At 47.4% G+C, this 13891-nt stretch overlaps 1 protein-coding gene across 11 annotated transcripts in view; it reads right to left on the bottom strand.

Moving 5' to 3' along the window:
- The window catches only part of LOC115393101 (calcium/calmodulin-dependent protein kinase type II subunit gamma-like), a 37873-nt gene that overhangs the window by 2458 nt on the left and 21524 nt on the right, over window positions 1-13891 (bottom strand). Inside the window, exons 9-21 of one of the 11 annotated variants that reach the window (XM_030097928.1) lie at window positions 13022-13116; window positions 12419-12541; window positions 12242-12325; window positions 10605-10647; window positions 9708-9770; window positions 6577-6617; window positions 5759-5842; window positions 4513-4557; window positions 4386-4431; window positions 4039-4119; window positions 1899-2039; window positions 247-322; window positions 67-161 (exon numbers count right to left, since the gene is read on the bottom strand). In XM_030097928.1, the coding sequence (XP_029953788.1) occupies window positions 67-161; window positions 247-322; window positions 1899-2039; window positions 4039-4119; window positions 4386-4431; window positions 4513-4557; window positions 5759-5842; window positions 6577-6617; window positions 9708-9770; window positions 10605-10647; window positions 12242-12325; window positions 12419-12541; window positions 13022-13116 (1017 nt within the window). The remainder of the gene's footprint in view (window positions 1-66; window positions 162-246; window positions 323-1898; window positions 2040-4038; window positions 4120-4385; window positions 4432-4512; window positions 4558-5758; window positions 5843-6576; window positions 6618-9707; window positions 9771-10604; window positions 10648-12241; window positions 12326-12418; window positions 12542-13021; window positions 13117-13891) is intronic. The other 10 variants (XM_030097931.1, XM_030097929.1, XM_030097930.1 and 7 more) reach the window with 10 other exon arrangements.

The raw sequence follows: 13891 nt of genomic DNA on the forward strand, positions 1-13891 counted from the left end.
GGGGGGGGGGGATTCCCTGATCGAAGTGAGACTTTGGCGTTGCCGTGTTTCCTGGAGGAGACTCACAGTTGTCAAAGTAGAACTTGTGGAAGTCCATTCCCTCCACCAGGTTCCCCAAGGCCTCGGGTTCGAAAGAGGTCAGCCCGGGGTCGCAAATCCTCCTGAGAAGGCAAAAACAACCCAAACCGATCCGTCACTGCGTCTCACACACACACACCTTGTCCGAAGCCTCGGGTCTGAACTCACGTGTAGGCGTCGAAGTCCCCGTTGTTGATGGCCTCGATCAGCTGCTCGGTTATTTTGATGATCTCCTGCTTGCGGCCTGCGCAGAGGGGGAGGCGGAGACGGGAAGTGGCAGACAGACGGGGAACCGGTGAGAAAAGCAGGCGAGAGACCAGACAGCAAGAGACACTTTTCTCCCGTCACTCCGGCTTCTCGCCATCTGCGCCACGCGAAAAAAAAAAACCCCGAGCGAGCAGCAGTTTGTGCTGCGAGCTCACACTGCCACCGAAACAGACGCCGCGTGTCGGCGTGCCAATTCCACAGACGGACCACAAACCCAACAACTCGAGGGCGAACTGCTCCGAGCCCAGCGAGGCTGATCTCCTGGCTGAACCGCCCGGATCCCTCTGATCGGCCCCGATCGGTCCGGCGGGAGATCAAAGAGTCAATCTATCAAAATGAAACCGACAAGCTGCAAACAATCCAACGGCTTTATTGCTCTGCTATTAATTTATGAATGACAGCCTGGCTAGGAAAGATTAAAAGAATTGTTATTGTGTTCAGAAGCAAAAGAAAAAAAAGAGAAAATCACTTCAGTTATTAACCGAGACGCTTGAATGTGACGAACTTTCTGACTGAACTCGAAGGTAAAGCTCGTTCTGCAGTTTTAAGGGATTGTTTTGAATCAGATGAGAAACAAGCAGGAGAATAAAAACAGTAACTCATCGCTTTCTGATCTGGAGACGACTTCCTCTAGAAAACGAATGAATCATCCTCCAGCGGCTGAAAGGGATTCATGAAAACAACCGAAACCAACAATGAATCAATCCGACTGATAAACGTGACATCGCCTCATCTGACTGTATTTGAAGAGATGTAAGTTTACTTCTCGTAACAAAAACTCCTGGACAGAAATCGGAGAGTTTCGCACACAGATCCAGGTCATCGGGACGGCCGGCCTTGTTCATGGGTGTGTATCGGAGCTAAACGACACACACGGCTGGTCGCAGCAGCACTGAATAATGCTGAAGCCTATTGTTCTGTCACTCTGATTAATGAAGGAAAAAAACAAAAAAGAAAAAACAAAAGTGAAGCTGAAACTGTGTGTTGAAGCAGTGTCAGTCCCACACACACACACACACACACCGTCCTGCTGCTATAAATATCAAATAGCACACCACACCAAAATAGACTCGACAAATGCACCGTTACAGCCTGCCTTTTAAAAAAAAAAAAAAAGAACTAAACAGAGACCAAAAAGTGAGGAAATGTGCATTTTTATCTTCTTGTAACAAAACACCAGTTTTTTTCCGCCCCTTTAAATATGAATAAAGAATGTTTATATGTCGGGGGAAAACTGCAGGAAACAAAACATTTGTTTTACAGTGTCTACGGCCATGAATGACTTCATAAATTAACTGTCAGGAAGCATTATTTCAGCCAAGAAGTGATCCATCAAACACACATATCCTAACTTTTTGCTGCTTTGCTTCATGTTTCTATAACGCATTAAAACCGCCACCAGTTAAAGGACAAACACATTGTTGGTTTTGGTAAACAATAAAACACCGCAGATACTTCCACCGTTCAGAATAAGGACTGAGCGACGGGGAGAAGACGAGACGAGAGGAGGGGGTGGGGGCGGAGTTAGTCGGTTAGTGCAGATGTGGTCTTACTCTGCTTAGTGTTGCTTTTAGCAGCGACAGAGTTGCTCCCTAGAGGAGCGGCGGGCATGGAGGACTGCGAGAGCTCGGAGTCGGGGCAGGAGCTGTTGCCCGTGCTGTTCCATGCCATGCGCTTTACGTCATGCGGTGGAACTGAAACACACAACGGATGGTCAAACAAACACGGGCACGGTGGTGGTGGGGGGGGTGGGGGATGGAGACAAGACAGATGAGGGGACAGCACCGTGGGCGTGACTTGTCCAAACATGGCATGCACACACACACACACACACACACACACACACACACACACACACACACACCACACACACACACACACACACACACACACACACACACACACACACACACACACACACACACCACACACACACACACACACACACACACACACACACACCACACACACACACACACACACACACACACACACACACACACCATGCAGTAAAAAAAAAAAAGTGCCATGTGGTTCACAAACACACACTATTGTTACCGAGACACAATGCAATGAAACAAACTGGGATCCAAACGAACAGTTTTAAGTTGAATTAAAGTTTGTTGCGGCTCCAGGTCTCCGGGTTAGTGAGCGGCGAGCGGCGGTGAGGGTTAGTGTGGTTCAGGACGGACATGCAGGACGGGATGGGAGCAGCTCTGCGTGAAGCGGAAGTCTTTTAACTCTGCTCTGCTGCTAATGCGCAGATATACATTAACACGGCGGCACTGAGCGAAGGCGGGATCGAAGCCGCTGCTGGTTATTAGCTGGAGTTTTGCCTGTGGGGGGGGGGGGGGGGGGGGGGGGGGGGGGGGGGGGGGGGGGGGGGGGGGAAGAGTTGGCGTGTTCAGGAAGGAAGGCGGGAGTGGACAAATAGCCCACAGGAAAGGAGGAAAGAGGAGGAAGAGAGATTAGACCGTCCTTCAGTGCAGACGAGAGGAAAGACCGGGACGGTGTGTTAGAGAGAGGAAACAGAACATGACAGAATGAAGCATTGGAGGAGAATGGAGGAGAACATGTGAGGACAAAGAGGCCGGCGGCGCTCTGTGGACCGGGGCCGCCGGTCTGGGACGCCCGGCTGCAAGGTAAGCAAGGCTTCCTCCAGCTGGAGCTGTCGCGTCAGGAGGACAGGGGGACAGATGCAGTGGTCACCACCAGAAAAACACACAAACACTCACACTCACACACACACACACACACTCAGATTTCAGGGTTCCCACAGTGGCCCTGATTAAAGAATGGTTCGACTTTTTTATGACTTTGGTCTGAGGCTGGAAATCCTGGAAGGAGAAAAAAAAACCTTGCTGTTGCTTTAAAAGTGAACCTGTGGATCTCCCTTTCATCATCTGAACGAGGCCGACTTGGCTTCCATCTTCATCTGGTCTCCCTCCATGAAAGCTTAAAGATGGCTTCTCCTTTTTAAAAGTGCCACACCTACCAAAATGCAGCAGGGAGCTTGTAATTTGACACCAGGCTCCTCCTGCTTAGGCCGGGAGTTTTGCTTTAGAGATGAGGTGAACTTTATTAGTTAACGTAATTCAGCAACGATGTGAATAACAATTGTAATAAATAATTTTGTGGATATATCCGTTTCTGTCAATCATGTTTCCATGAAGCATAATTGCAATTTTCAGGATCTGACATTGGATTTATCTTCAAAGATCGTTTTGTCTGGCGATCAATGTTCCGCACCAACTAACTACCAAATCAAGCTAACACTATTATTTACAGAAGGAAGACACTATGCTCTTTGTTTTTCATTTCAAACTCCTCATCCCAAACCTCAGCGTGTCTCTTGCTCTGCTCAGTGTTACTGCGACAGACAGGAGCGACACTCAATTAAAGAACTACATGAGATCCACACTGTGAATTCCTCTTTGTGAATGAACTGATTTATGATTTTCCAGGAACGAGAACAACCAGTGGGAACCCTCAAAGATCAGCCTTGGTGGATCAGAGTGAGGGGGGGAGGTCCAGGATGTGAGGAGTCGTTGCCAGTGACTACAAAAAGCTGGGTGGCAGTGGGGGGGGGGGGGGGGTGGGGGGGGGGGTGGGGGGGGTGGGGGGGTGGGGGGGGTGTCAGGTCCTTTGCCAGGGCCGAACCATAAAGCCTCTGACTGGCATGGATAAACTTACTGGCAGGTGAGCTTTGAGGTGAGGGCAGAAGTGGGGGCATCTCCTCTGTGGCGCTGCTCTGACTCAGCGCCGTGCTGTCCGCTAGAACACACACACACACACACACAAAACGTGGCCAGACACACCATAAATATATATACACACACACACACACACACAGACAGACGCGCACGCACGACAAGCGCACAGTCAAGAGTGTGAGGGACACGTGTCGTTTGCGCATCACTACAAGTCAGATCATACAAAAAAAAAAAAAAAAATCACTAGAGCGGAGACAGAGAGAGAGAGAGAGAGAGAGCGGACCAGAGCAGGAGAAGGGAAATAAAACACTGGAGTACCTTTCCTACCTTTCATTTCCTCCTCGTCGTTGGTGGCGTTGCTCTCTATTGATCCCTGCAGGGTGCAGAGCGGGGGGGTTAGTGGCGTGAAACCGGACGGCGCGCGGCGCCGGACGTCAGAAAACACGGATCTCACCTTGACTCCGTCGGGGGGGTTGTGCACCACCGTGCTCTGAGATTCCTGCCATGAAGAACGCAGCTGTTACAGCGACACGTCTCGGTGCTGAAAAAGCGCCTCTCAACTGGACCTGAACTCCGTCTTTACTAAACCTCAGCTTTCTTCCAGGAAATCCCTTTAATTTGATGAAAACTTGGAAAACCAACATCCAAGTTGCCGTTCATATTTTACCAGAGCAATATTTAATTTGATTAATCTTGGGAAATAATGATAGGATCATCATACACAAATGATAAATAAATTACACGTTTACCTTTGATTTGACTGCTCCATCAAGAGTTTAAATTCTATCTATCCACACAAATATAATCTCATTTTGTGTAAAGCAGATACCATCTTTGTGTATTTAATTGAATAATTCTTGCTCATTTTGCTTTTGTTCAGTCTTTTCACCATCAATCATCTATAAAGCACCTTGAATCACAAAAAAAAAAAAAAAAAAAAAGAAGTGAGATCCTAGATTCTTTGGAAGGACTGGGCGGTTTTTGTTGAGAGACGCTTCCAAACCAAATTACAGCAACAACCCAACCGAAAACACAATGATCATCATGCTAGTAAAGCGATTCAAAACCACAGCATGCCAGTGGTGGATGAGAGCACGTTGGTGAAGTTTGGCAGTATGGTAAGGATGTCAGTGGGGATGTTAATAAGGATTAGACTGAGAAACACTTGGAAAGATGTTAAAAGAAAGGGAAAGATGTTCGGATGGACGGTTGTGAGACGATACGAGGAAAGCTGGTTAGCTGTGAGGGTCTGAAGGATTATACAGAGAGATAAACACAGGGGCCGTGACATGATAAGGCTGAATGATACTTCACAGCTGTCTAAACTAGAACTCTGCAGCTCTGCTGCCACTTCGGACCGATACGATCCGACAAACAAGCTCATGCTTCTTGGAAATCTAAAAAACAACAACAACATTAAAAAGGTGCACACACGCAGCCTGAGAGCCAAATGAGCGTTTTGAATGATTTCCAAACGGTTATCCTGAAGTACGTCGGGCTCAGAAACAGGTGTGCACCTTTGAGGGGGGGGCGGGGCGGGAAGTGTCACAGAGCAACACGTCCTGGATGGTTCGGGAGGGGGGGGGGGGGAATGACAAGCAGCGACTCTGACGATGGAGGATGAGGCACAACGGGCTACGGCGCAACTACTGGCGGGGGGTTACGAGGCGAGAACTTAAAACTGCGGCGGCCTACTGTACCATCTGGGCGTTGGTCGCCATGTTGGTGTCTTTCAGGGCATTGATGGCACTCACTATACTGTTCTTACTGTTGTTGGTAGAAGGCTGGGACGAGAACGCAGACACTCAGAGTGAGCGTACACACGTACACACGCACACACACACACACACACACAGATGCATCAGAATCGCACGCCTCTATTCAGGGAGCGGGGCTAATGTTGGTGGGAGCTCCGGGGCCGTTGAAAGCTAAGAGGGTAAATGAGAGGGTGAGTGCCACAGAATGGCCTCTAGATCATCCTTTTTACTGCCTCACTAACTCCCTATGCCTCCGCCACTTAACTACACAGAGAGACCCCTGGGGCAGGGAAGAAAGAGAGGGAGACAGGAGGAAATAAAGAGAGGGGATAGAGATGGCTAATAGTCGCGGGGACTGATGGGAGACTGCCGGGAAAGAGAGCGGCAAACATCGGACCGAGAGGTGAGAGAGGGAAATAAGCACTGGTGGGAGAAGTGACTGAAGTTAAAACAAAGAGTGCGTTGAACTAGTGAACAATCAATGTGAGCACGTGCTACAGAAAGTTAAGAAACCTGAAGCAGGAAAAAAAAAAAAACCCCAAAAAAACCCATGAAAGTCCCACAGGGGTCAGAAATAAATGTTTCAAAAAACCCAGAAAAAAAAAAGTCCTGGGTGAGAAAGATGCAGCTTGAAATAAGAGGAGGAGGAAGTGAGAGGTGCAGAAGGAGAACAGAAGGTGATTTAAAAAAAAAGGGTCATCTAAAAGGACAGTGTTAAAAAAAACAGAATAGAGGGCAGAGAGTTGACGAGACGACCTTACCTTAGCAGAATCTGACTTCTTGTTGAGTAAACTTTTGCATGCTGTGAAAAAAGGAGGAGGGTAGAAAGAGAGAGAAACATGTAGAACGACTGAGTTTTTCCTGTTCTCTTCTTGTAGAACCTTCATCAGGACCTTCATTTTCTTCCCTCTATGCCCCCCCACTTCCACCCCGCCATACCTCAGCACTGTGTAACAAAACCAGAGAATAACATGCAGTTAATGGATATGTCGGGGCATTTCCCCTTCGGCTGTACAGGTTGCTACACTCTGCAAAACCCATCCGCATCATAATCCATTCATTGCCGTCTGGGGATGAGAGAGAAACCTGAGAGCAAAGTAAACTTCCTCCATCCATTTCCCGTCTCGGAGACCCCGGCAGATCTACAGCGAGCGATGGTCCGACTCAAACTGCCGCCAGGACCGACGGGCGGTGCGGTAAGGTTAATGCAAATCATTGATTTCCTTTAAGGGTTTCCAGTCACTTTTCCTCCCGCTCTAAAGCGCTCCGCTCGCTTTTCCTTCCTTTTTCGCTCAACTGCCACACGCTGCGTTCAAAGATCTTATCTTGTGTTTCTTACCTTCCAATAAGGAATGGGAGAGGGACAGACGGGGGGGGGGAGGGTTGTAGGAGAGGGCTTAGTATTTCAATACAAGACAGTAGAGATAAGGGGGACAGCATTTACAGCAGCAAACAGTATCAGGTGACAACTCATGCTTCTTAATCTTGGCTGTTGCGTTCAATGCGTTGATATGCGGCCTCTATCGTGGCCTGGCCATGCAGCATCCAAGGAGGAAGATATGTATTTGTATAAAACAAAAACAAAGAAAAGTTTTCATTCCACAACCAGAGGGGGGGGGGGAAAGGAGCGGATTCTGTTCAGAGTGCAAACAGCTGCTCTTCACTCGACTAGATCTTCTCTAATTGCGAGGGACCACCACCTTCACATGCTCTGATTATGGCCTTTCCTCCTCCTCCATCCAGGAGCAGCGTCTCTACATGGCAGGCAGGCTGGGAAGAGCCAGAGCAGCCCGCGGTGGAGGGGGGGGGGGGGGCTGCAGCACCATCAACAGGCAGGACCATATCAGGCTGTGTTCACACTTGTGGTGCAGATCAGGAAATATTGCACGTCTAACAGGAGCCTCTTGCTTTCACAGTGACGCTGGAGCAACGCGTGAAAACAGAAGGCATACTGGACAGTTTGACAACTGGTGAGCCACAGACGCTCCTGTCTACATGACTACCAAAAGTCTGAATTACCTTGAGAGATAATTAATGAGATATGCTTTATTAATGCATAAAGTACTGAACAACATGCACCCAGAGTTCTTCAACTATTTTTGGGGGTTACATATATATTTTTTAAATGATTTCTCTATTGATTGCTGATTGCTCTACAACACAGACTAACAAAGACTTGCTGCAAGTGGTCTCTGCTTGCTTCCTGGACCTGGCGCACCGAGTGTGAACACAGCTTTAGAGAACATGTGAAGGTGCGTCTCCCGGTTCGCATTTTGTTTGCTTTAACCACACAGGACGCCCACATGCGAGAGGCAGCCAGGCAAACGCCTTTCTAGAAACATACAGAAATGCTTCACACTCCTGCCGGTTGTTGCTATAATGTCATTAAAGGGGAACACCATGAGCAAACTGCCAAGCCTTGCCTCAGCCATACTCTACGGGGAAGTGCAAGGAAGCGGCTACGGTAACGGGTGCCGGGGTTTTTTTTTTTTTTTTTTTTGCAGTGATGAGTGACACCATCAGAGGATCAACAACGATCGAAAAGAAGAAGAATGACCTGAATGATTTAAAAAAAACAGACAGAGATGAGGAGTCCAATCGGAGAAGGTGATGATGCCACACATGATATTCACAGAAACTTACAAACAGGCAACTTGGTCCAGTCTCAGTGACGAAGCCCGCATTCGGAGGGCTTTGGCTGACAATCAAACCACCACAAACATCCCAGACCTCAGCGCACCAGTCACACAGTGTGGGAGAAACACTCGCTTCTCCTTAGGTTAACCTTTTTTTTTGGGGGGGGTCTTTACCCCGTGAACACGTGGGCTTTACTCTGCCTACACAGAACGCACACTGTAAAGTAAAGAAGATTCTCCGGTCTGGAAAACGGCGACAGAGAACCAGGTTTACTCCACACTGCTTGTCGCTAATGTTCTTGATCCATGGAGCCACCATTGGAATCGCCGACCTTTTCCCACCCACACCCACCCGGCAGCAGGATGAGAGCAGAGCCCCGTTTTAGTACTTTCAAACCGGAACAATCTGTGCCTTCGTTCACGGTGAAACTGAAGACCCAGTGTGTCACTGGGTGTTTGACAAATGCGAAGGAAGATTCGCAGCCCCCTCGCGGTATTCCTGAGTCCGGGGGAAGGTTTCTGAAAGTACTAAAACAGACCTCAGGAGGGAGGAGGTGAGACGAGGGATGCCGTTACCATCCAGGAATCTAAAGATGATGGCTTCAGCATTTGGACTCAGCAGCAGCACTTCGAACCTCGGCCTCGGTCCTCTCCTCCCCCTCAGCCATCCGCCTCGCTCCCGAAACCCCCCCCAAATCCCAGGTCTGACGATGGCAGCACGCCAACCCAGCTCTTGCCGGCCCCCTGCAGTGTCAGTTCCCGCCCGCAGGATAACATGCCCCTCCTCATCCCCTGCCCCGGGCCGCCCTGCGCCCTTCCTCCCGGGCCGGGCCGGGGGCGAGCGTAGGGCGCACGGGGTCAGCTGGAAGTCGGGATGGAGCGTTGCAAAGAAGTGACGCTGTGACTAAACTGAAAGATGAAATGGGGCGTGGCGGAGTCGCAGCTGAGTGGTGGTGCGGTAAATGTTAAATTAAAAAAAAAAAAAAGGTTGAACTTAACGTTATCTTTAAGTGAAGCGGATGTGCAGGAAAAGAAATCTGGCGTCTTTGTTTAATAGCAAAAAATAAAACATATCTATGATACCTTGAATTAACTTAAAAACGTGATTATGCAAGCGAGTGTGTGAGTGTGGGTGGGGATGCTAGCAGAGGCTGCATGCAGGAGTGTGGGGATGGTCATGGGAGCCCACCCGCCACGAGGAACCGGGCCGCTATGTGTGTGGAGAGGAAGTGGATGGGCGTGTCTCTGGGACGTACCTTCCTGAGCCAGTGAGGCCGTGGAGGAGGCGGCAGCAGCAGAGTTGGTATGCTGCCGGCCCACTATTGGACAGAAATGCTACAGTTGGGAGGGGCTATGCAAATTAGGTGTCACGCTGTTTTCGCCCGTGGGCCCAGGGCGCCACGGCGAGCGCTGGCTCCAGCCCGGAGGCGACCAACGCTTTCATCCAAGCGGGCTGGAGCGAAAGAGGCGCGCCCCCGTGGATCTCTGGGCCCAGGGTTGAAATCATTAGCCATCGACTGACCAATTACTTAAGAGGCTGAGAACAAGGCTTCAGCGGAAACAAGTCACTCTCAGAAGGCTGAGACTGAAAAGAAAAACAGAATTCTAGCAGTCACCTGTTTTTTAAAAACACCACAAATTGCCCCCAAAATATAAAGTTTCAAATAAGTCTGGGCTTCTTTTTTCCCTCAAACATGCATTTTCCTCCATGTGCAGCAGAAAAGAGCGCTCACACACACATCCATCCAAACACACACACACACACACACAGACACACAAAACACACAGGGAGAGAAACATTAGCATGGACAAAGACGTAACTGGCACACACATAATCTGATACATGAGTCACATTCTGGCTCGCTAACATACGTGACGATCGGCTTGATTCAGAAGAGTAACCGTCGATATCTGAACAACATTTCTAACCGTAACACAGAGAGAGAGCTTCATGTCTCGATTCAGTTTAAGGCTGTAAGCAAGCAAACTCCTGTGCACACACACAAAAACATATTGTTATTTCGAGGATGAGTGGGTGAGTGTGCGTGTGTGGTGAGGGGGTTAAAAGAGGTGCAGAGGACTCTATCCACTCTCCTTCCTCCTCTCCCTCTGCATGTGCGGCGTGGGAGGCGGAGGGCGAAGGGCACACCCACCTGAGAAGTTTCTGGACACCAGCATGGTGGTGAGAATGGCTCCCTGGAGGAGGAGACGAAGGAGGAGAGAGAAGAGAGGGAGGGAGGCGTAATGAGCGCAGGGAGATTTTTGTTTTATTTAGAACAATTTCAGTTCCTCTACTTTTTTTTTTTTTCCTAGTGGGACTATAGCAGTCGTGCCCCTTTTCTTTCTTTCTTTCTTCTTTAATGATTTTCCAGCAGACAGCAGATCTGAGGCTGACTGACTGTTTTATGTCAAACAGTAACTAATTATTAAACAAACTGCACGCTGTAATATTCAAAAACATTCACGGTTAGCTGCGTGTTTTCACATCCCCATTGTCCTGTTGTGGATTCTTCAATGCAAATGAACTGAAATGATCCGACAGCGCAGAATAGCTGCTACTTGATCTATTCGTTTGCATGTATGACCCTGAATGCAAACTACGGCAACTGAAGCAGACGCTCTCAAGAGCTAAACATCCAGTGATAGAAACTCTGATGAATTTGTTTTTTTTTCCCCCTCAGATTTAGGAAACAACTATGACATATATTCACAATAAAATGACAGGTATATATGGAAGTTCAGAACCATAACGCTGGTTTAAAATCGCAACTGGAAGTGACAAGATGTTGAGAGGGGCGGTAGCCAGGCCACTAACTTCAATCCAGGAGGGAAATGAATTGGGTTTCAGGTCTCCACCTCTGAAGGAGCAGTTCTTTTGCAGCCTGGAGGCAGATACATTCTCCTGCCACGAGTTATTTCTGCTTCTCCGGAACATTTTATACTTCCAGAAAAACATCCTTATTTAAAGAAATGAAATGCTTTGAGAACAAACCGCTCCCAAACAAAAGTTGGTCATTCTTGCCTTTCAGCCCCTGCAGAGAAAACTAATTTATCTGTTCTTGTCGAGTATGTATGGACCCTGAAGGTATCATTTCTTTGCTCCATTTGAAAGAATTCCCAGATCTTCTCAAACCAGACTGCACGTCACAGCGTCTGCTTTCAGCCACACGGACGTAATGCGCCTGTTGGCTGCTCTTTACAGAGTTTGGAACAGATATTTTTTGGCTGCGTTGTTGATAAGGTCCCCTGTTAAACCCAATAACCTTTAGCTCTTTCGTCATTGAATGTTCCGCTTTGAACTTCCCGTTAAAAGAAAAACAAAATGTCACTTATGATTTGTTATCATCATGAATTCCAGAAGCTGGAGATCAGCGCTTACAACAACCATTTATTCAGAATATATGAGATCAATTTACCATAATTAATTTGAGACGGAAAGGAAAGAAAGAGGATCACTTGCCCGATATAACTTTAAATCAGAAATTTGCTGCCAGATTTTGATATCGGGAGAATTTTTCCAGATTTATGAGTCAGCCCAGCAGTAACACGGATCACAAAGCTTCATATTTTAACGATCATAATTACTTTTTTTTAATGATCACGGCAGCTGGTCAGGTAATGATGCCAAAGTGCAAGACTCACATTAAATTAACTGAATATTAGATTCACCATCAATGACTCAAAAATGATTTGTAACCAAGAGCAGCAGGTGATCCGAAAACACAAATTAGTTGAAGATAAAAGCAGTAAACATCTCGTGGGAAGTTAAGGTGGAGTCTAAAGTGTCTACCTTGAGTTTTCGGCGAGCGTTGAACTTGCGGAGACATTCGACAGTTTCCTGTCTGTGCATCATGGACGCCACTGTGGAGCGGTGCTGCAAGAAGACAAAGGAAAAATATTAGATCTGCACATAATTCTATCTCTTCAGAGGCTGTTTTTTATATTCCAGAAGTGAGTGGACACTTACGCAGACCCATGGGTGTTTAAGGGCCTGTTCGGCAGTGATTCTCTTGGCTGGGTTAATGGTCAACATCTGGTTGATCAGGTTCTTCGCCTCTGGAGTCACTGTGTCCCACTCCGGGGAGGGGAACTAATGAAAACGAAGAAACAGGTAAATGTGATGGCTGGACAGAAAAAGGCATTTCCTGAAGGACTCGGGATTCTGCACTTGCAAAAATTCTGGCCAGCAGATACCATCTGGGTCCCTGGTCTTCAGTTAATTTTTCATAATTATGCAGATGTGAAAACAATGCAGGTGGTTTACGGAACACAAGCTTATATTCCAGGTGTCTAAACTGCTGCTCACGAAGAGCGAGAATCTCCAGAAAGGAGCTGCAATGTGGCTTGATTTTCCCAGCGAGCGAGAAAAAGAGGATATCCCCTCTTTGATTCTCCTGCTCTCTCATTCACACACTCTCCTCTGCAATGCGTCAGGGAGGCCCTGATAGGATCAATAGCTTTGGACCAGATCTCAATTGGACACTATTAAACATTCAAAAACTGCTTAGCAAACCCCTGCACTGCACCCCTCACTGAAACACACACCGCGCGGCGCACAAAGCTCACTTACATCGTACGCCCCGGCTTTGATCTGCTGATAGAGTTTGTGTTGATCTTCATCCCAGAAAGGAGGATATCCCACTAACAATATATAGAGAATAACACCTGGAAGAAAACGGAGAGAAAGACGAGATTGGATATTTTAGTTTAAAGTGTACAGAAAATATCTACAATGGTATTCTAGACATGCTCCGATACTCACAATAGTTTTTTCTTAACAGGTTATAGATCAGTTTGATTTTTTTATGGACTTGCATTACACCCCTCCGTTATTTAAAGCAGAGAAAGGGATGGTATAACTCGTCAGTCACCTGCCACTAGTTAGAGCTGCAGCACGACCACCGAGCATATTTCACTCAAGAAGGCGGAAGATAAAACATACCCTGATTAACCACGAACCCAATTAAAATCGGATGTCACTGAGCGCTCACGTGCAAAAAGATACTTCTGATTAGATCGACTATCTGGTTGAACCACTGGATTAGAGGAAGTGGTTTAACCTGGTTGATGATCTGATAAGAGCTCGTGCAAACAGATCAATCTGATCTCAAATCAAAGACAATTTAATCAAATTGGCAAAAACGTAGCCATATGAAGGCGGCTTGAAGAGTCTGCTTTCGTTGAAGGTAAAGGCTTCAGTGAGTTACAAAGTAATAAACCTCTAGAATACGTCCAAGAACACTGAAAATCTGATATTTTTTAAGGTTGTGGATAGAGGCCTGAAAAGGCCCTTAATATATTTCAGGGAGAGGGTTAAAGAATTAAATACGACAGTTGTCAAGACTATAATGATCCAAAGGTGATGCTGCTGTGAGTGTAGAATAGATATTAGTGGCTTGCTTCATTTTTTACTCTGATTGCGGAGTACAGAAAGGGGTCA

Source organism: Salarias fasciatus, chromosome 8 (genome assembly GCF_902148845.1).
Source record: "Salarias fasciatus chromosome 8, fSalaFa1.1, whole genome shotgun sequence".
NCBI classification, from domain to species: domain Eukaryota; kingdom Metazoa; phylum Chordata; class Actinopteri; order Blenniiformes; family Blenniidae; genus Salarias; species Salarias fasciatus.